The 21,699-nt window shown below is 36.0% G+C and overlaps 1 protein-coding gene across 1 annotated transcript in view; it reads left to right on the top strand.

Moving 5' to 3' along the window:
- The window catches only part of LOC107697176 (kelch-like protein 29), a 296,880-nt gene that overhangs the window by 80,584 nt on the left and 194,597 nt on the right, over positions 1-21,699 (top strand). Inside the window, exon 3 of the mRNA XM_016497849.1 lies at positions 17,243-17,545. Within this exon, the coding sequence (XP_016353335.1) occupies positions 17,273-17,545 (273 nt within the window). The 5' untranslated portion in view covers positions 17,243-17,272. The remainder of the gene's footprint in view (positions 1-17,242; positions 17,546-21,699) is intronic.

Below are 21,699 nucleotides of genomic sequence, written 5' to 3'. Positions count from 1 at the left end.
TTTTTCAAATTTCGAATATTCATCGAATTGAAAATAAAAATCCACATTCGAATGCAAAAATGTTGCATTCGAATTATAGGTGTGCGTTAAGGAGGCAGGCAGCCTTATCAGTGGCGCACGAGATGAGATGATGATATAGGTGTCATTGCATTTGAATGTTTTTGTTAACCTATCCAGTTGAAGCCACTAGATGTGGCGTGCTTCACCCTAACTGAAATTATGCATTTTAAATTCGAATATAATTCGAATTTTGATCATATTTAAGTAAAAAATTCAAATTTAGTTTTTCAGCTATTTTGACAGCCCTAGAACACAGTATGAGTGGGCTTGGACAATTTCTGTGGTAACATACAGTACTGAGCCATAAAATTACATGATTTACAGTCCAGATACAGGTTTTCACAAAAACAAAAATCTTATACAACAGCATTTCAGCCTTTAGACCATTTTTATGAAAAGGGATAAATCAAGCATATAAAGTATTATGTCAATTTAAAACGTATAAATATTACTGTCTTAATTGTTTAGATTTTTAGAAGGCACATTAACTTTTTTCTCATTTGCAACTGTGTTTGCTGTGTAAAAACACGAGTTGATATTTGCATTGATCTGACCATAATCACAAAGAAAGCCAAGCTGCAGTTATATCCTTCTCAAGAAAGGCTTATTGGAAATGCAAATTCATTCAAATATTACTAACTTAATTGTTTAGATTTTTAGAAGGCACATTAACTTCTTCCTCATTTACAACTCTGTGTTTGCTGGGTAAAAACCATAGACTGTATAAAATATTTGTACTGATCTGACCATAAACAGCAAGAAAGGCTTATTGGTATTTAGTCAACCTTGTCCAGTTTTTGTTTAGTCAAGTTTTAGTCAACGGAATTTTAGTCACATTTTCGTCATGCTGTATAATGGTAAAATTGATAAAAACTGATCAAAATGATTTGCATTTCAGGTATTGTGCTTTCACCAATAAGCACAAATCAATAGAATGTGAACTCATACACAAGGTTTATTTTACCTCATCTAGTGTACTAATTTATTATAGGCTATTTATTATATAAATTAATATCAAAGACTTATGCACTCTCTGTCTACATTATGAAAACTGGTAAAACAAACAAAAAATATTATAACAGTGAAATTCCTAATTGTAATTCCAAATTGCAGTAATGTTTCTCTATTAAAACAACAATGGTTGAATAAGTGCATTTATTCAGCAACCACAATCGCAAACAAAATAGTCGAGATGACAGAACACAGACTGGCTGAATGACACTTTTATTTAAGCCGAACATCTCACATAGAGATCGCTGAACTCCAGCTTACTCGTTACTCATGAAGAGTGAATGTGTGCGCATGGTTGTCGGATTGCAAAAAATAAGAGAAACACTGGGCAGAAAATGTATCCTTTTAACAGAGAAGCTCTGTTTTGGGGATTTGAACTCTTGATATTTGGCAACCGCACGCATGAAAACTCACGTAGTAGAGGCGTGTACAGCATTCCACAATATTTTGTCACTTTTTTTTTTGTTGTTGATGAAAATAAAAAGAGATTTTGGTAAAGTTTTTATTTTTTAAATTACGTTTTAGTCTTGTCTTTTATCATCAACGACATTGCATGTTGATATAGACATAGTTTTGACCTTATTGTTGTCTCGCCACATTCTCGTTTTAGTCATGGGAAAAAAGCTTGTCAACAAACATTTTTTGTTGTTGTTTTCATAACGAAATGAACAATGGTTTCTAAGAAGAATTTGTCAAGTCATCATTCAAATTTATATTGATAAATTGTGCTTTTTTTATATTAAAATACAGTTTCAACTTATTTCCATTAAAAAATTGCATCCTGCTACACCAATTCAAATTCAGAAACTGAATTGGAATTTAAAATCTATTCTCAATTCAATTCTGATTCCAGAAGAGTCTCGAGAACATGAAGCTCTGGTTGGAATGGCCCTGTCCCAAACAGTGGCGAAGCTACGGGTGGGCCCGGGTGGGCATGGGCCCACCCACTTTCAACTGTGGCCCACCCAATGAGAATTTGGTAATTTTCCAAATGGATGTAAGTTATTAAACAATAATAATAATAATAATAATAATAATAAATGTCTTATTTCTCTGTCACTTTATATATTTAGTAAAAAAAAATTAAACGCAAGTTTTCATGGTCAATTACAGGCAGTTTCTTAGTTTTCCCTCTTCCTATAGGCGCATACCATATGCTTGTCAAAATGATGATTCATCAGTTTGTGTTAGTTCACCCACAATGCACATTTCTACGGTCCTCAATGTTTACTCTCCTTTGAACACGAACTGACAGAGACACTTAATTATGAGATCATATCTGCGAAAGCCCCGTTGTCTCAGACTTCCTTTAGTTAACTAACATTAATGATGAACAATACATTTGTTACAGTATTTATTAATCTTTGTTAATGTTAGTTAATAAAAATAGAACTGTTCATTGTTATTTGTGTTAGCTCAGGCACAAATGTTAACATACAACTTTTAATTTTAATAATGTATTGGTAAATTTTGAAATTAACATTAATGTTAATCAATGCTATGCAGTTTTCATTCGCTACACTTTGCCCACCCTGTTTTATGTAGGCCCGCCCACTTAAACATTTCTGGCCTCGCCCCTGGTCCCAAATGACACCCTTCATGTACACTTGTGACATTGCAAACTCACAATGGCCACTATGTTCACGTCCCTGTGAAGTGCACAAGACCATATGGTGTCCCATTTGTCATTTTAGGTTTCTGAAGGGTGTTTGTTAACTTTTGGCTGCTATGCTCCCTTGATGCAGGCTTCTACCTGACTTTTAAAGCATTACATCACTACAGTGTGGAGTCGGAGGAAGGTTACTAGGGCTTAGGGTGCTATTTAGGACAGAACCTAAGTTATGCAAAATAAATCCACAATCCTAAATGCAATTGAAAGGGGAAAGGATATGAACATCATCTCGGATAGTAAATCAAGTAGCTGGTGAGTAGTTTATTTATAAGTTCACACAGGGCCATCATACTACTCCCAGACTTACTGCCCCGCTACCGAATTAGTTAGTTTTTCCTGTGAATTATTGGTTTGAGACCTAGTGGAAAAAGTCTAATTTGCATTCTAGAGTGAATATTAAGTGGGCAGAACAGAATGTGATTCATGATTCAAAGCGACTGATTTTAATTTCAGAAAGGAACCATTTGGCCTATAAATGGACTGACGCCAGGCAAGAGTGATGTTTTCGACCTTTGTAATGGGATTTTTGCCCCCTCGCGTGTTACGGCTGATCTCGTATTTTGCTGAGGAGGTACTGCGGGTTTGATTCATTTCAACCCCATGAGATTTGACATGAGATTGGGGCAGACTGTTTGCATGGATGTGGCTACACCCAATTTGTATGAGGATGTGCTCTGCTCCGCGTCGGGACTCAAGCTGCTATCTGACAAAAGTACTGCTCTGCGGCAGCATCTGTCTTTTTGGATTTCGTTGAGATATGATGTTGCTTTTCTGCTATTTTTCCAGACATATTCCCCATCTACCCTGCTCTCTGCTGTAATTGTGCACAGTTTTGGCCCGGTTGAAGTCTTGTACACTCTAATACCCAGCACTGGGTTGTATTTAACCCAGCATTTTTAGAGTGTAGGCCATGGTGGAGAAGGTATAGAGTTCTTTAGGGTGTTTTCACAAGTGGTTTGGTTGTTTTGTCTGAAACAGAGTTGGATTTCTTGCAGGTTTTTTCCACAGTTTGATTGCTGTACTTTTTGCTCGTGTTTTTGGTTTTGCGTATAAAGTGTAGAACACAGAATGATAATATGCAAAGATGAAACACATTTTATGACATCGTTAGCACTTTACTTTTGCAAATTAGGCTTTCATAGGAATTTTTCCTTTCATAGGAATCACACTGTAGTTATTTTCCTAGTGGAGTCGACATTTGACTAGTTCTGGCTTAGATCATCTGACTGACATGTTTAGTGACCATATATTTGTTTATTTGTTTGTTGGTTGGTTGATGATGATGATTTATTAAATGTTTACATATGAATGAATGTATGTTTGTGTCTAATGTGTGTGTGTATATATACAGTATATATGCCATAAGTGGCATTATTTATTTATTTCCCATTAGCATTTATTATTATTATTATTATTATTATTATTATTATTATTATTATATTGTTGTTGTTCATTTATTTATTAAATATATACATATATCTTTAAAAAATGTATTTACTTATTTATTGCTTGATGAGCCATTAGTGGTATTTATTTATTTCGTTAGTTATTGTTTATGTTGTTGTAGATTGATTGATTGATTGATTGATTGATTGATTGATGTGCCGTTAGTGGCGTTTCTATTTGTTTGTTTGTTTATTTGTTTGTTTATTGTCTGTCTGTCAGTCAGTCTAGATTGGAATATCTAGATTTGATATCACTAACCTAGCACATCCATTGTTTAGTTCTTCATCAAAAATGCCTATTGTATAAGCCCATTGAATTAAATTGTTTCCAGGTGAACTGGTTCAAATCTGTGCAAGGGTTCTGCCTTATCAGTGCTTGCATTATTTTTAAGTGTATGCATTTGGCAGATGCTTTTATCCAGACTGACTTGCGGTGTATTCAAGGTTCTGTATATATTTTATCAGTATGTGTGTTCCCTGGGACCTTGGCGTTTCTAGAGCTTCTCCCAAACTTTCTTCCCCTTCCTTATCTGTGCATTACTCTCCATTGCTCTCTTTTATAACTGTCACCTGGTTTCAGCCACAGGGGCTCATGTGGTGTGTGCCGTTGGTGCACAGCTGCAGGCCGAGAGCGAGGCCTGTGGGAAAGCAGACGTGCTCCTAAAATAAAGCTCTGTTTTTCTCTCTCACCTCCCATTTACCACCGCAGAGAGCTACGGTTCACTTCATAATGCCCATCTTCCTCTGTTCATGTGTTCATTTAATTACACAGCCTTCAAAATGTACCACATAATATATCCCAGGATGCATTAGGAGCTCAGAGTGGGGCTAAATAGCCTGCATGCATTCATTCAGACGCACACACACACTCCGACTCTCTCGCTTACTCTGTCAAATCATATTTAAGTCTCCTCTGCTCATATGACAGCAAATATTCTACCAGCTGGGCCTTTTCATACATTGAAGAGTACAGTTTTTTCTGCGTCTCTTCACTTTTTACATCACAATGGCTGCTATTTTTTGGTACAGTGGCTTAGCTGGAGAATCTCCCAGGCAATTAATCAGAGCTTTGTCCTCCCTGCCTATACAGCACTCAAAAGCCTGTGTGCTCATAGAGATATTAAGCGCTGAATGGAAGCGCGGAGCTTTTGCTGTTCGTCTGTGTGTTTGTGTGAGTGCGGCTGTGTTGGGGAGGCTACTTTGAAGCTGTAGCTAGCCGAGTGACAAGCTCGTCATTTTAAGTCAACATGAGATTAGAATACTTCATAATGCATGGTCTTTTTGTGCATGATTCATTGGTGCATGAATTATTTAAATAATTATATATATATATATTCTGGTTAGTTTCATTCAATTTTTTTCTTTTTCTTTTATATATTTTTATAAAATTGTATATATTATATATATATATATATATATATATATATGTGCACATACACACCGGTATATAAATGTGGGTGTTTGCCATTGCGTGTTGTTACGTGATTGCTAAGGTATTAGTGTTTATTGTTGCTAGGGTGTTCTGTGTGGTTGCTAGGGGATTGTCTACCCGAGAGATATATATAAATTCTTTTTTTTTTTTTGCTGTTGTATCATCTAACAGACAACGATTGTATGTTTGATTGCTTATAAAAAATAATAGCAATCACTTACATGCTGAGTTTTAGATTTAGGTTTCGTGTTTTGTTTAATTTAGAATTCTAAAGAAAATGTGAGTGGTGTTGCTACATTATAGGTCTGTGTGATATTTATTGTCTAATATTGTAATTGTTGTTTTAATGATGTGTGAGCTGACATTATTGAGCATGTCACTCAATTTGCAAAAATTGAACAAAAACATGTCTTGAGAGTCCAAAAGCATTCATTGCATGATGAACCCTGTTAGAATTCTACTATAATTCAAGGTTTAAAAGCAAAAAAAAAACACTGTATGGGTTTTTATTTTTATAAGATTTGATATAGTTAAATAATATAACACTAGCAAGACTGCCATAATCTCAAATATCAGTGCTTGAGTGTGATTGCAAATGTGATATTAATTTTATACAGCAGTACAACAAACAAAAAGTTGATATTGAGTGAGCTACAGTTTAGACCAAGCGGCAACCTTGCGGTCTCTCTTTTGAAACCAACACGGAAGTGACTTAAACTGCAATTCATCGACTGGCCGCTAGAGACTGACTCCAAAAGGGAGTCAGTCCCATAGACTCCCTATGTTAAAATGCCCAACTTTACAGCAGAAAATAATATGTTTACAGTCTGGTACAAAAAGTAGATTTGGTCTATATAGCTAATTTTGCCCTTCATGACAACTGTGAGGGGGGTGAATGTTTTTGTAACTCATCCGTTTAAATTATATTAAGCCTTAAATTTCTGCATAATTAAGGGTGTGGCCACTTGAGTGACAGGTGGATTGCCGCTGCTGTCACCACCGTCGAGCTAGGCGGGTGTGGTTTCAGCAGCAGCTGCATCCACATCCCGCCTCTTTGCCCATTTTCGATTATTCAGGAGTGACGCACTGCCAAGATGGCGATGTCCGGCTCCGCCCACTTTAGGCTTCAAAAATACTCTTCAGAAACCTACGGGTGACGTCACGGACACTACGTCCATGTTTTTTTACAGTCTATGGTTTAGACACATTATCGTCTTTTTTTTTCTGTTTGGCAAAAAATTGTTCCAAACAAAGTCGGAGCAGAACATTTGTGGATCTCTGAACAACACTGCGGTGTTTCATCCTGAATTAATCTGTTTTTGAACAAATCATTTGAATGAATGATTCACTGAATCACTCATTAAGACAGGGAGTCGCCGCCTTGCAGGAACACTGATGATTCAAATGAATTAGTGAATGTTTTTGTTTTTTATCAATCATGCATTGAAATGAAACATGCAAATGAACACACCTGCTAAAAGAGTCAGACGCTACACTGCTGTTTAAAAATAGCTTGTCGCTAATGTTGCTTTAAAAATGGCGTATAGTAAATGTAGTGCTTAGAAAATGTAGTTCACATTTGGTTTAGTTAGTGATTTCCAGCACTGGGATTCGGTTTTACAGAGCAGTGTGTTTCTGCCCAACTAACTGAAACAGACAGCCATATCCAGTGTGATTTGACCGAATGAGCTATGAATTGACTCTCGGTCTAGTCTGTTACGCCACACGGACATGTTACAGCACATAGTTTTACATGTTAGAGCACATTTACCAGATTTTTCAGGGATTTGGGCTGTCACCGGACGCACATTTTCAAGATGTGTTGCTGCAGTCATTAGCTCTGTAACATACCACTCTGGCAGTAAGATCAAACGTAATTTGGGAGCCTGAAAGCATAAAGGTCTTTTTTCTATGCCGCTGGATCTACCGGTTGGGCGGCTCCAGTGGCCAGAGACTCTTTTGTTGTCACTCATGAAAGATTTGTCTCAACGCAGAGCAAATGTTTGCCTTGAAGTGACAATTAAGCTATTTAGAAGAGAAGAATAATGCTTTGTTTCCCTCCAACCCTCCCCCTTCTCTCGAATATCAAGATTCACGACTCAGAAATCATATTGGCATGGATAAAAAAAGCTTTACATTGCAAAAAATAAATAAGTGAATAAATGAATGAGTAAATAAATAAAACTGAATAAATAAATAAAATAAAAATGATAAATTAATTATATATACTGTATATATATATGTGTGTGTGTGTGTGTGTGTGTGTGTGTGTATTTGTATATATATAAAATGTATTATAATATATAAAATTATTATAATAACTATTTAAATTATAATTTTTTACTAAATGAATAATAAATGAATAATATCTAATTGAAATTAAATTCATTCTGCCTCTACTATATTGCTACTGAAACTTGTCTCACTAATCTGAAGCATTTTTGTTTATTTTTATTATTTTTTTTTTTTCTCGCTATACTTCTATTAAAAATGAATGTCTCTTTAAAGCTTGCAGAAGTCTGCATACGTGTTTGTTTTCTTTACATTGTCTCTGACTGTATTCTGATGAGAGTGGGAGGTGATGACAGATTCTTACCATGGGGAGAGAGTTTGATGTCTTTGACTGCTGTTTGCAGATCTTTCCTTGAAATAAGTAGAATTTAAAGTTTGCATTCGCCTGTTGGAACACGTCTGCATAATTCTTGACTTTTATTGATAATGTTGTGAGTTTCTTTTTGTTTTCTCAAGCAAAATGAGAGAAATAAGAGGGATTTTTTTTTTTTTTTACAAACTGTCCGTCATACCTACATTTGTTTGATTTTTTTTCTTTATTCTTGCATCTACAGTGTTTTTATTTATTTATTTCAGTGAGATTTATAAATATTAATAAGGAGTGCCATTTGCAGAGATTTCAAAATGCACAACTCATTTTGTCTTGATGTGTTCCAATAACCGATGCATGCCCTTCTGCCTGAGTCCTTTGAAAACACACAGCATTTTGCATCATTAGCAAAAAAAAACACAACAAAACAAGAATTCTAGGGAGGCTGATACAGATTTTTTGCTCAGATTTTAGACCAAATGGAAAATTAAACAAGATCCAATGCTGGCATGAAATAGAGTATTACAACTTAGTCATAGTCCACCCTCATGTCGTTCCAAACCTGTATGATTTGCTTTTTTAAGTTTAGATGTTTTGCAAAATGGTGATTCATACTCACTAAAAAGTAGTAAGTATATTCTTAATAGATTTGTCTGAGGCAGCGCAAAACAACATGATGGTGAGTCATTGTATTGCACAGCAAGTATGTTAAAAGGCACCAATAAATAAATGTATTAATCATAAAAATCACACTAAACCATTCTTCAACCAGTAACTTGAGCCACATGAGTATAGAATCAATACAGAACTGATGTGCACTCAAAGGTGTGTGTACAGTATATCCACTATTTTCCACCTTCCTCTCACGTGGCTCATCCAATCGCATTTTACAGCCGGAACTATCAGTTTTATAATGCAGTTTATTTTTCCATATAGGATAATCTCTGAAAGGCAGCTGTCCCCTGTGCCTTGGGAGGAACTGAATATCTACACATTCAATACTGATGCAGACTGTCCTCGTTTGCACATTCAGTCAATGTCAGAATTTGATGATTTTCAGGCCGCTGATCCTGGTGCATGTTAGTGTGTCTGTCAAACATCACTTTGGTTCGTTTAGTTGTTTACAGACAGTGAATAACCAGCACCAGTACGGCTCACAGAAGATGATGCAGGTTTAAACAAGGCCATTCTTTCTGTCTTTCACTGTTTGGAAGTGGAATGTTGCTTGACAGGAAGTCAATCAAATTTATTGCACTCCTAACAACCCGTAATGGGGCTCTTTAAAGAGTCTGGTGTTATTTTGATTAAAATGACCCCGTCGGGTCATGAATGTGTGTGTGAATCAATCCAAAGGGGATGTAAAAGCTGTGACCGTCTGTCTATCTGTGCCCTAGTGCAAATATCACTTCTGTTTGAGTGACAATGGTTTTTTTAGGGCTGTCTGTCAATTAAAAATTTAATTAATTGTCTTATGCCAATGAATTAATCATAATTATGTGCTGGAAAAAGCCTTTTATGCTGACCAAGGCTGCATTTATTTGTTAAAAATACAGTAAAATCAGTAATATTGTGAAATATTATTACAATGTTTTCTATTTTAATATATATTAAAATGTGATTTTATTCCTGTGATGCAAAGCTGAATTTTCAGCATCATTACTCCAGTCTTCAGTGTGACATGATCCTTCATAAATCATTCTAATATGCTGATTTGCTGCTCAAGAGACATTTCTTATTATTATTATTAATGTTGATGTTATTCAGTTTGTGCTGCTTAATATTTTTGTGGAAACCATGATATGTATAAAAGAAAGTTCAAAAATTTATTCAAAATAAAATATTTTGTAACATTATAAATGTCTTTACTGTCGCTTTTGATCAGTTTAATGCGTCCTTGCTGAATAAAAATATTAATTTCTTAAAAAAATAAAATAAAATACTGACCCCAAACATTTAGAAACAAACTGACCACAATATAATATATTATTATATGAATACACATATGACATATGATGTTAATAAAAAAAAAAATAAATACATAAAATAAAATAGAAATCTTGCTGGTTCAGTCACAGTCGAAACACAAAAATGTCTTAACTTAAAAATAAAATCTAATTTAAATATAATATGAAAAAATGTAATAAAAGCACTAAATCATCAGAAACTCATATTTTGAAGCCTAAAACTTGGCTGCCGTCCAGCATTTGCAACAGATCATTTGAATAAAGTTGAGTAAGTTACTTCAACATTGAAATTGCTTTTAATATTCTGAAAACTCGAAATTATGGAATTTACCTGAATCGAGAGAGCATGATAAATAGCATTAATGAATCCCACATAATTAATGCATTAATTTGACAACCGTAGTGTTCATAAATAAAGGCAGGCAGGTGATCTTGGGCTTTATATTGCTGTGTTTGCCCCTTCCTCCCTCCCTCTCGTTCTTTTTCTCTTTTTGTATTGTACCGCATAGTTTATTTTTCCTCTCACGCTTCAATTAAGTTGCTCCTGCTCTGTGGCCTTTCGAAGTTCTTCTAAAAATAGCCGCGCAGAGTGAATCGCGGGGCTGTCAGAGCTACAGTGTGAATGATCAGAATTGCCTACACCTCTATTTTATAGGTGGATTTTTCTCTCTTTCGCTTTCTTTCTCTCTCTCCAAAGAGTACAGCTTACCTCAGCGTGAGACGAGGAATTAAAGATAGTCTTCATCAGCCGCCTCTGGCTGTTTCTGTACCGACAGGCTCTGAGATTATTTCAAATTCACTCACGGTGCCTTGTGTTGTCCTGGCGTAGCTGGCAGTAGTGAATCACAAGCTTTTGCGTGTGTGTGTGTGTGTGTGTGTGTGTGTGTGTGTGTGTGTCAGTGTGTATCAGTAAATCTTTTGCTGGATTTTTTAATGTGTACCTATTGTTTGGGGTTTTGGCTTGCGGGGAACACAAAGCACAGGACTCACCAAGCGCTTCAGTAGCATGAGTCTGTTGAAGAACACCATCGGCTCATATCATGTCAGGATTCGGTGCTTTGAAGGGAGCGGTTTCGAGGGTTTCTTTTCCTAAAAAACTATAGTGCCCTGTGCTTCCCTTTCACAATCCTCCAGCATCTGAGAAAGAGAAAGAGAGAGACATCAGATGGCAGGAGCAGCTCTGACAGAGCCGGAGTGTCAAGTGTTTAGGTTCGGCCCGTCTGTCTGTCTGTCTGTCTCACTCTCTTACTGCCTGATTCACTGTCTTACTCTCTCATGCCGCTTTCAGTCTCTCAGTGCCTGTCTCACTCTTATATTATCTCTGTCACTCTGTATGACTCTCGTTATCTGTCTCACTTTCTCATTCTCAGTCTTGCTCTTACTGTATTTAGCATGGGAATCGTTTTTTTTTTTTTTTTTCAGTTACAGTTCCGATTCCTATTAATGATTCCGGGTTCCTTCCAGTTCAATTAACAATTCTTTTAGTACTGTTCTTTTAAATTAAACGTTTTGATGAATAATTGGCCTTCAAAATAGTTTTCAATGGGAATGCCGCGTTTTTTAAGACGCCAACAGCACAACAAAGCGCTGATAAATGTTTAACTTTGGGCAAAGCTCACCGCTCATCACTGTCAGTTTTCAGTCAGCCGTCTGATCACAGTGGAGGAGGGGCGGGGCAAATACCGCACTGTCCAACGGTCACATTGTACTTCGACTGAACGACAATGGAGATGTTAATATTGATATATGAAATGTTGCATGCATTATTTTAAAAATAATGCATGTAACATTTCATTTGTGATGCGTCTGCCACATTACTTCAGCGGCTATTCTGTATCACAGCAACCAAAGCGCCTCCGTAGCGCTCGCAAGTGTTCACAGCAAGGCATTTTCAGAAGAGCGCCTGCCTTTTCAGCTGGCTAAAAACGCTTTGGTTTACACACGGCATAAGGAGCCGACTTTCACCCGATCATGTACATTGTTGTTGTTGTTTTTTGGGGGTTTTTTTTCAACAAGAACATGTTAAACAATGCAAACACGATGCTGACTCGAGTGTATACAGTATGTACTGTACGTGCCTTACAGCCGTTTTTTTTTCATTCGCGCTGCGCTCTGCGTTAAATGCTTTTTTTATGTACATTTTTTTTTTTAATAAAAAAAACAGGATATAATTTATAAACTTGTTGTGATAAGACTGTTCGGAAATGGTAACACAAATAATGTTTTATTTAAAAAAACGTCTTTCTCATTAAACGTAATTTTAATAAACGAATATTCAAATATTCGTTTTTTTATGAGCTCAAATATTCGAATGCAATATTTTTTTTTTTAAATGCCCATCCCCACTATATTTGGTTGTTGATGTTGTTGTTGTTGTTTTTTATCACCAAAAAGAACTGACTCAAGGTAATTTGTTTGGTAATCGTTTGTATTGTGCTGTATGTGTTTGATTTGTTAAAAAGAACTGACTCACTAGAGTTGTTCTGGAATCGGTTGTTTTTCATTTGTTGGCCTGTATATGGTTGGTTCATTAAAAAGAACAGATTCCTCAGAGTCATTTATTTAGGAATCAGTTGTATTGGATTTGTTGGGCTGTATGTGTTTGATTCACTAAACAGAACTGACTCACTAGAGTCATTAGTTCGGGAATCAGTTGTTTTGCTTTTCTTTGACTATGTGTTTGATTCACTAAAGGAATGGACCCATTAGAGTACTTAATTTGGGAATCGGTTGTATTGCACTGGTTGTGCTGTATGTGTTTGATTCACTTACAAGAACTGACTCACTAGAGTAATTTGTTCAGGAATCTGTTGTATTGCACTGATTTTACTGTATGTGTTTGATTCACTAAAAAGAAATGACTCATTAGTCATTAATTCAAGAATCAGACTACACATGCATATGTTTCATTCAGAGAAATAGCTAATAATAACTGACTCATTGAAGTCATTCCATTCTGTAATTACACTACTGATTACACTGTTTTTGATTCATTCAAATGAAATGACTCGATTCATTTGGGAATTGGTTGAATTGCACTGATCGCGCTGCATGTTTTTGATTTGCTGAAAGAACCTGATCTGACTCCACTGATCATGCTGTGGTTTATGTTGCTTACTGCCCTGTCTCACTCTCTTGTTGCCTGTTTCACACTTCCTGTCCAGTATATTCCTGTTTTTTTCTCTCTCTTGTGGCCTGTCTCTCTTTCTCTCATCATCCTTTCTTTGATATGATCTTGATTTGTTGGCCAGTACCTCAACTTCTGTGTATGTTTTGCTTTAACCAACTTTAAGAGTTTTATTTTGGGTTAATTAGTCCCATTGCAGCTTTACTCTTTATTTAGTATATTTTATTTTTTAATTTTACACATCTATATAGTACTATGCTGTAATATCCTCGCTTCTTGTTTCTGGTACTTTTTGCCTTCATTCCTAATCATCATTAATCATCTTCAGTATCACAATATCATAACTGAAATGTCAGTCAATTCTGAACTGGCTGCTCTTCTTTCCTTCTCTCTTATATTAAATGAACACTCCACTATTTTTGAAAATAGGCTCATTTTCCAACTCCCCTAGAGTTAAACAGTTGAGTTTTACTGTTTTCGAATCCATTCAGTCGATCTCCGGGTCTGGCGGTAGCACTTTTAGCTGTAGCTTAGCATAGATCATTGAATCTGATTAGACCGTTAGCATCTCACTCAAAAATGACCAAAGAGTTTCGATATTTTTCCTATTTAAAACTTGACTCTTCTGTAGTTACATCGTGTACTAAGACCGACGGAAAATGAGAAGTTACGATTTTCTAGGCATAATAATCAAGGAACTTTGCTGCCGTACCATGGGTGCAGCAGGCGCAATGATATTACGCAGCGCCTGAAAATAGTCCCCAGCACGCTCCCTGTGCAAGCAGGTGGTCACATTGATTATGTTGACGGAAGTTTGCCTATTTTCAGGCGCTGCGTAATATCATTGCACCTGCTGCACCCATGGTACGGCAGCAAAGTTCCTTGATTATTACGCCGGAATGAGAGTATAGTTCCTAGCCATATCGGCCTAGAAAATCGCAACTTTTCATTTTCCGTCGGTCTTAGTACACGATGTAACTACAGAAGAGTCAAGTTTTAAATAGGAAAAATATCGAAACTCTTTGGTCATTTTTGAGCGAGATGCTAACGGTCTAATCCGATTCAATGATCTATGCTAAGCTACAGCTAAAAGTGTTACCGCCAGACCCGGAGATCGGCTGAATGGATTCAAAAACGGTAAAACTCAACTGTTTAACTCTAGGGGAGTTGGAAAATAGTGGAGTGTTCCTTTAACTGGGATTAATTTGCCCTCATCTAAATGTTTACATGTGTTTAAATATTTACTTCCTATAGACCTGCTGTAGCCCAGCAGATTTACATTTCATGAATAAAAGAGATCCAGGAAAAAATTTAAAATGGCTAAATTGGCCAAGATACCTTTGTTAAATGTCTCCATCAGCAATGCACTTCACCTCAGAAATTACATCTCAGCTCCCAACATTTGCAGTGATTCAAAGCTAAAGCTAATAGTCGTTTTTCTGTTCTGTTTTTCAGTGCATTGCATGTAGAGAATATATAAGATCCATGTTTGTCTAATGTGAATCTACAGCGTCAGAGGTGTCTACAGTATATAAATGTGCCAATCTGTTACAAGCCATGAATAATTAATGTGGTGCTTTTAACGTGCAATGCAATTATGGTGTCATTAGCGGGTACTGTACTCTGCGTGTGTGTGTGCTTCTGTGTGTGTGATTTAGTTTAGTGTGATTACAAGGGATGGATTGAAGATCTCATTTGTTGTTGAAATGCAGTCACGCAGGGCTTCTCTCTGTCACCAGACTAGAGTGAGTTATTCTGTCATAATGCTTTATCTGCAGTGCCTTGCATCTTTTGAATTATGGGAAATATGCAGACATGGCCTAACATGAAGAATAGAGTGGCATTGACAGCTAAAGCAAATTAGTGACTAGTGAATGCTTTATGAGATTTGTTTTGTTTATAATTCTTTTTAAGCAAAGTTTATTCATTCTTTCTGCCTCAATATTATTAATTTCCTTATGAATCCTTTCGATATGAATGAGCTGATATTAAGAGAAGCCTATGTATGTCATGATTATTTCTAGCACATACTGTTTACTCTTTTTGGTCGAAAGCCACAATACTGAACAACAGCTCTAGTAAACACTTCTGTCTTGTTTAGCTGACTCCAATATAAAACAGCTAGCCAAAGCGCAATAAATCCTGAATTTGTTGCAGAACAGCAGAACGGCCAAACGTGGCTTATTTTACTAACAGCTTAATCTGTTCCCACACATACAAAGAGAGAAACTAATAACGCTACCAACCTCAGGTCTCCAGAGTTATTACATCTGGATGTCAGTGGAGGACGATGACAAGATAAAGAAGCCACTGCAAATAACGGAAAATGAGGTTAGCGCAGGCGCTAATGCAGTGCTAAAGCCAAACCGCTGCTGCTTTATTGTTTTCTTGTAGCGTGTCCTGCACAGCTATCAGCAGTAAAGCTCAGTAAAACTGCTGATTAGATTAGTTAAAATCATGAGGCCTTGGAGCCGTACAATTTTGGTCATTAGGAAAACTCGGGATAGTTGGACGGATCTCTTAGCCATCTGGAAGAGTGCAAGTTTTCCTGTAAACTTTTTTTCTTGTGGGTCTTGTAAATAAACACTCGTCTTCTCATTTTTCCTCTTATAAAAGCTGGCAGAGGCTGGATTATAATAAGTAGATGGGTTATTTATCATGTTTGTGAAATCACAAAGAAGCCATGTGCATTTCTCAAAAATTCTGTAAGCAAATGCATTGATTTATGAAAGGCTCACATGTGTTATTTTTAAACCAGGAAATACTTTTTAAAATGGAAATGATGCTCCAACTGAGTGATAGTCATAATTTGCGTACAAAATAGTTTGAAGTATTGAACAAATATTGAAACGGTTTAGGATTAGATTACTCTTTAAAATAGCATAGTTTGTAACAATAAAAAATTTATATTTGTTATTTATGACGTTTTGTTTTCATATTTTAACATCAAAATCCATGTCTGGAAGTATTTTGAATTTTGATTATATATGTAGTTAAATATTATTATTTTTAATGATTATTTAATGTGTCATTATTTATCAATTATTTTAAATCATTTAAAATATTTTTTTTTATTTGTTTTCTGTTTTAAATTATGTATTTTATATTAATTTTTTTATTTGCCTGTGTTTTATTTAATTTAATTCAAATTCATTTATTTAGATTATTAGTTTTAGTTCATTTATGTACGTATTTATTTGTTTTTTTGTTTAATTCTAACTGATTTGATACATTTAATAAAACATTTTATGTAGTTTTATTTATTACATTTTTACATATTTGTACATTTTTACATATTTGTTTCTTTTTTATGAAATTCTAATATATATATATATACAAACATATACATATACACACACACATATATATATATATATTTTTTTTTTTAATTTGTATTATTTTTATTTTATATAATTCTGATTTATTTTTTTATTTTAAATTATTTAATGTAATTATATTTATTTAATTTAATGTATTTGTTTGTTTTTTATTTTGTTAAAGATTATTTATTTAATTTAAATGTGTTTTTTATGTTAAGTAAATGTAATTAATTAATTAATTAATTAATTTTATTTATTTTTAGAAGCGTTTAAAAATGAAAGCACTTCTTTGGTCAGTCTAAAAAATGACCAAAGATGACGCATCTTGCACTCATGGGAAGTCTCCAAAAGAAGCCGTGCTCAATCATACGCAAGCATGTTTGTCGGTATTAAAAGCTTAAATGTTATTTTTACACTCAGCTGAAGCGATGCCAGTCTAAAATGCATACTTTTTACTGTCTGGCAGATATTGAGATGTCTGCAGTGAGTTTTGTTGTGTTGCACGTCAAACCTGCCAAGAAGCTCGATTTGTTTGGTGCATTCTATTTCTATCTGCGTTTTGACAGGGTATAATCAATGCTATCGCTCTCTTTGTGTGCTCTCTTGCAGACAGCGCTACGTATCCTCTAAGAGGAAGTGATGTCACGACACCATCACCGCTTTGAGAGAGACTATCGAGGCCCCTGGGACCGTCGCGAGCGAGCCGGCGGCCTTCACAATGGCGTTGGCAAAAGCACCTGCTCCTCAGCACCGCCCGTGGCCAACGGCAACAACCGTCCGGGACTCCTCCCGCTCCCGGTCATCCCGTCCCTCCTTCCCACCCCCGTGACCATCGCCGTGACGTCGGCCAGCAACGACCTTGCCGCCAAGCGCTCGGGAGCCTCTGCATCCGCCACGGCACCTGTTGTGAAGGTAGAAGCTGCGAATGACGGGGGCGAAATCCACATCCAAATCACTCGCATTTCCATTTCACTCACACTGCCAGATTGCTTCATTTGGTCCCGCTCTTCTTCTCCTCGCTAATTTTCTCTTTCATTATGCAAATGAGAAACTCTGAGCAATGGGCCGAATTAATCCCAAGCCCGTGGCTCTGTCAAGTCTGTTGTGGGTAAGAAATAAAAGGCGTCAGCTTGCTATTTGAGTCGAGATGAATGCCATTCTGGAGAATTAGTTCAAGGAACGAGAAAAGCATGAACTGTTGTTTCACTCTTCATGCCGTTTAATCAGATTAGCTTCTGTTTCACTTAGATTTCATGCATAACCACAGTTTACTAGCTACTTGTCATGTGGCTTTTGCAGCCCACGCTCTTATAAGGCAATGATTGACGTGACCTTTGTTTGAGACCCGCAAAACATACACATTTTGAAGGTATTGTTCACTTCAGGTCTCGTTAATGGTTAATATGAGGTGTTTGCCGTGGTGTAGGTTAGTATAGCGACTCACCGGAGGTGCGCAGAGTTGTTTTCAGGGTAATTTATCTTGGTTTCTATCAGTCGAGTCTCCCAGCAGAAGGGCTTGCCAGCTTTTCTCTACTTTGCTTGAAGCCCACTTCAGGGAGCAATCCGGCCTCAAAATCCTGGCATCTCCAGCTACAGCTACTGTCATCTCACATTGGCGTTTTTTGTTTAAACTTTTGCGCTTGAGTGAATTCCGTGGGACTTCTGTGGCCGGAAAGCTTTGTGAGTATCAATCGAAACGCTTTAGCATTATGCAGATTGTATTAACACTAACCCTGTGGGCGAACGCTAGCAGTTGGATGCAGACTGCCAAGTTCTGCTTTGACTTTGACTTTGACTTTGACGAGTCCCTCTGATGCGTGTTTTAGTTTACAGAAAAAAAACCCAGAACTTTTTAATCTAAAAAGCAGTTAGCTGCACTACGATTTAAAAATTATGTTTCAAAGCTGAAAATAAGTATGCTTCACAAGAAAATACTACAATTAAATGTATTACTTGCCATTTCTTTGTAATTATTTGTGAAATTTACTAGCAAGTGTTTCAAAATAAATCCTACGCCATTTTTTCCCCTGTGTACAATATAAACTTTTAAATTATAGGAATCTAGGAATCTATTATGACAGCATTCAACAATTCTGGACAGAGGTTGCATTTACAATAAATACAATTGTGGTGAAGTTGAAAGCAGCTGTGTTTAACTGAAAAGGAGACTTTTTGAATCAGTGAATCATTCCTTTTTGAACTGATTCATATACATGAACTGTCTGCATGAATTGATTCCCTGATATGCACCTCTCCTTCATTCATTTCTAGAAACCAGAGGTAGCACTTACGCTAAATACAACAAATGATTGTTATAAAAAAAGTTGAAAAAAGCAGTGTTTAACTGAAAAAGAGACTTTTCGGATCAGTGAATCATTACTTGTTGAACTGTATGTGGAGACATACAAAGTATTTCAGTCTCATGTTTAATTCAATGTGTTACTAGCCATTTCTTTGTAAATATTTGTGAAATGTACTAGCGATTTCTAAGTGAAAAGTGTTTCAGAGTAAATCATACACCAATTTAGAAACCACAGCTAAAAAAGTTTAGAAATATTGTGAAAATACATATCATAATTGTGACTTCATTGTGACTACATCGTGACAAAGTCCTAACTTTAAAAATAACTAATGTCAAATAATGTCATAAATATATAGTTCAGTCATGAAACTCTAGATGGCGCAGGCTGATGGGTTGTTAACGTAACTGATGATATTCAAAGAGTTAAACGACTTGGCACAAGCTGATTGGTTCATGCTGCATATGCAGCCAATGAGCTTACTGCCTTGCATTTATATGGCTGGCTAGCATTCACTAGAGATTCCTGCAGCGCGCTTTCAGAGTTTCTCTGAACCCTCCACCTTCCCCAGCTCCACCTGTATAGATCTGCTACGGGTTATTTTATGTGCTATTTATTATTATTTTATATGCAGCAGCAGTATGTGTTAAATACTCACGGCACCGTATCGCCGTATGCATTAGCAGTAGCAAGTTCCTGTACTTGCTTGCAGCAGCAGCAATAATCTACAACTACAGCAATAACCAACAGCAGCAGCAATTCAGCAGCAGCAGCAACTTAGCAGATCTATTCCGCCAAGACAAAATACATTAACATTGTCATATCCATCACCATGCTAAAATCTTCCGAGAGTTGTCATGATTGAATAACACTTAAGAGTATACCTTCCTACAGCTATATTAGCAATAGAGCTGTTATTTAGGTTCATGTAACCAATAGCATATTTTGAGTTCAGAATGGCATTTTTGAAGAAATAATGAAGGATATAGATGTTATTTATAAATATCAAGACAAACTACTGTTTATGTTTGGTTTCAGTAAAGTTTTTTTTGTAATGTTTTATTCAGCAAAGATGCATTAAATTGATTTAAAGAAAAGTGACATTAAAGACATTTAGGACATATATTTCTGTCTTAAATGCTGTTTTTTTAACTTTCTATTCATCAAATACTCCTGAAAAAAAATGCATCACAATTTCCACAAATATTTTAAGCAACACAACTGTTTTCAACATTGATAATAATAAGAAATGTTTCTTGAGCAGCAAATCAGCATATTAGATCATGTGGAACTGGAGTAATGATGCGGAAAATTCAGCTTTGCATCACAAGAATAAATTAGATTTTAAAATATATTCAAATAGAAAACAAGTTATTTTAAATTCTAATATTATTTCACAATGCTACTATTTTTACTGTATTTTGGATCAAATAAATGTAGCCTTGGTGAGCTTTTAAAAAGTAGTGTATGTGGAAAAATGCTTTCACAACATTGCTGTGTTAGTTGTTGTGCTTGTTGCATTCTTCAAAAATGTCTTCGACTTCTGTTTTCCACGGGAAAAAATAGCAGCAAACAGGTTTGGAATGACATGAGAGTGAGCAAATAATGACAGAACTTCTCTTTTAAGTTAGCAGCATTGCTACTTTTAGTTAGTTAGTCTCCAGCACTGGAGGGAATGTGTTTACCTCGGCTTTCTTTAATTATTGCCTGAAGGAAACTCATCAGAACACGCTAGAGTCTTGAGGGACCGACACTTTCTCTGTCATCTGTCATCAAAGTCCCCATGTTGTTGTGCCCATGGTCCAGCTCATAGATGCTATTCAGATAAATATAAAAGCAAAAGCCGCAGAAAGACATGAGAAGAAAAGAGAAGGTTTTATCTAACGCCTTTCGTCTTTCCTTGGTTATGACATGGATGTCTAATAAGGCAAATATTTTGTGTGTGTGTAGTTAATGACTCTGAATGCTGCGTGCTTATCTGGAAACGTGTTTGTTTTTAACCTTGACCGGTATGAAGCATGTGATTGAGTTTGTGTGGCTGATTTACAGTATGTTTGTGAGTCTGTTTTTGTGTGCAAGACAGATCGGCATCTAATGAGCGAGATGGAGAGGGACCCTCGCGTCGGCTCACACGTCTTTTTTGTGACAAACTCTACACAATGAACAATAAATAATGCAGCTACTGTTACTTTAAGAGGCCCATCTGCCTGAGCTGTCTGTCATGACTAACGACACTTCAGAACCAACAAACGACTCGTAATTGAACTAAAGGTGTGGCAGCTTATTTACTCGCCGCCTCTTGTAATTAATTTTGTTTGTTTCTTTATTTATTCCCCCGAGCATAACCACAAATCCACAGCTGCTGACAGAGACATTTTTTCATAATTCCAGGAGTGCTTGAGAAAGTTTATTATAGTCTGTTTAGAGCAGTTGTTCTCAACCAAGGGGCCGGGGCCCATAAGAAAGCCTCAGCAAACTTGTAAGAGGCAAGATGACTTGAAATGATTTAAAAGAAGACAAATCAAGCATAAAAATAAGCTAAAACAATAAAAAAAAAAAAATCAATATATTTCTTATTTTAATTTACTCCCTCAACAACTTTTTTGCTCTTTTTTTTTTTTTGGAAGAATTTTAAAAGAATGATTTCTAGACCTGGAAAAGTCATAAATTAAATCAAAACTTATGATCCATGGGCATGTTTATACATTTTATGAATACACATTTTTTTTGTTGTTGTGCCAAGCTCTAAAATAGTTTTGTTTTATA

Source organism: Sinocyclocheilus anshuiensis, unplaced genomic scaffold (assembly GCF_001515605.1).
Source record: "Sinocyclocheilus anshuiensis isolate Anshui unplaced genomic scaffold, SAMN03320099.WGS_v1.1 scaffold38, whole genome shotgun sequence".
Lineage (NCBI taxonomy): Eukaryota > Metazoa > Chordata > Actinopteri > Cypriniformes > Cyprinidae > Sinocyclocheilus > Sinocyclocheilus anshuiensis.
This window is presented reverse-complemented; position numbering and strand designations above follow the sequence as displayed.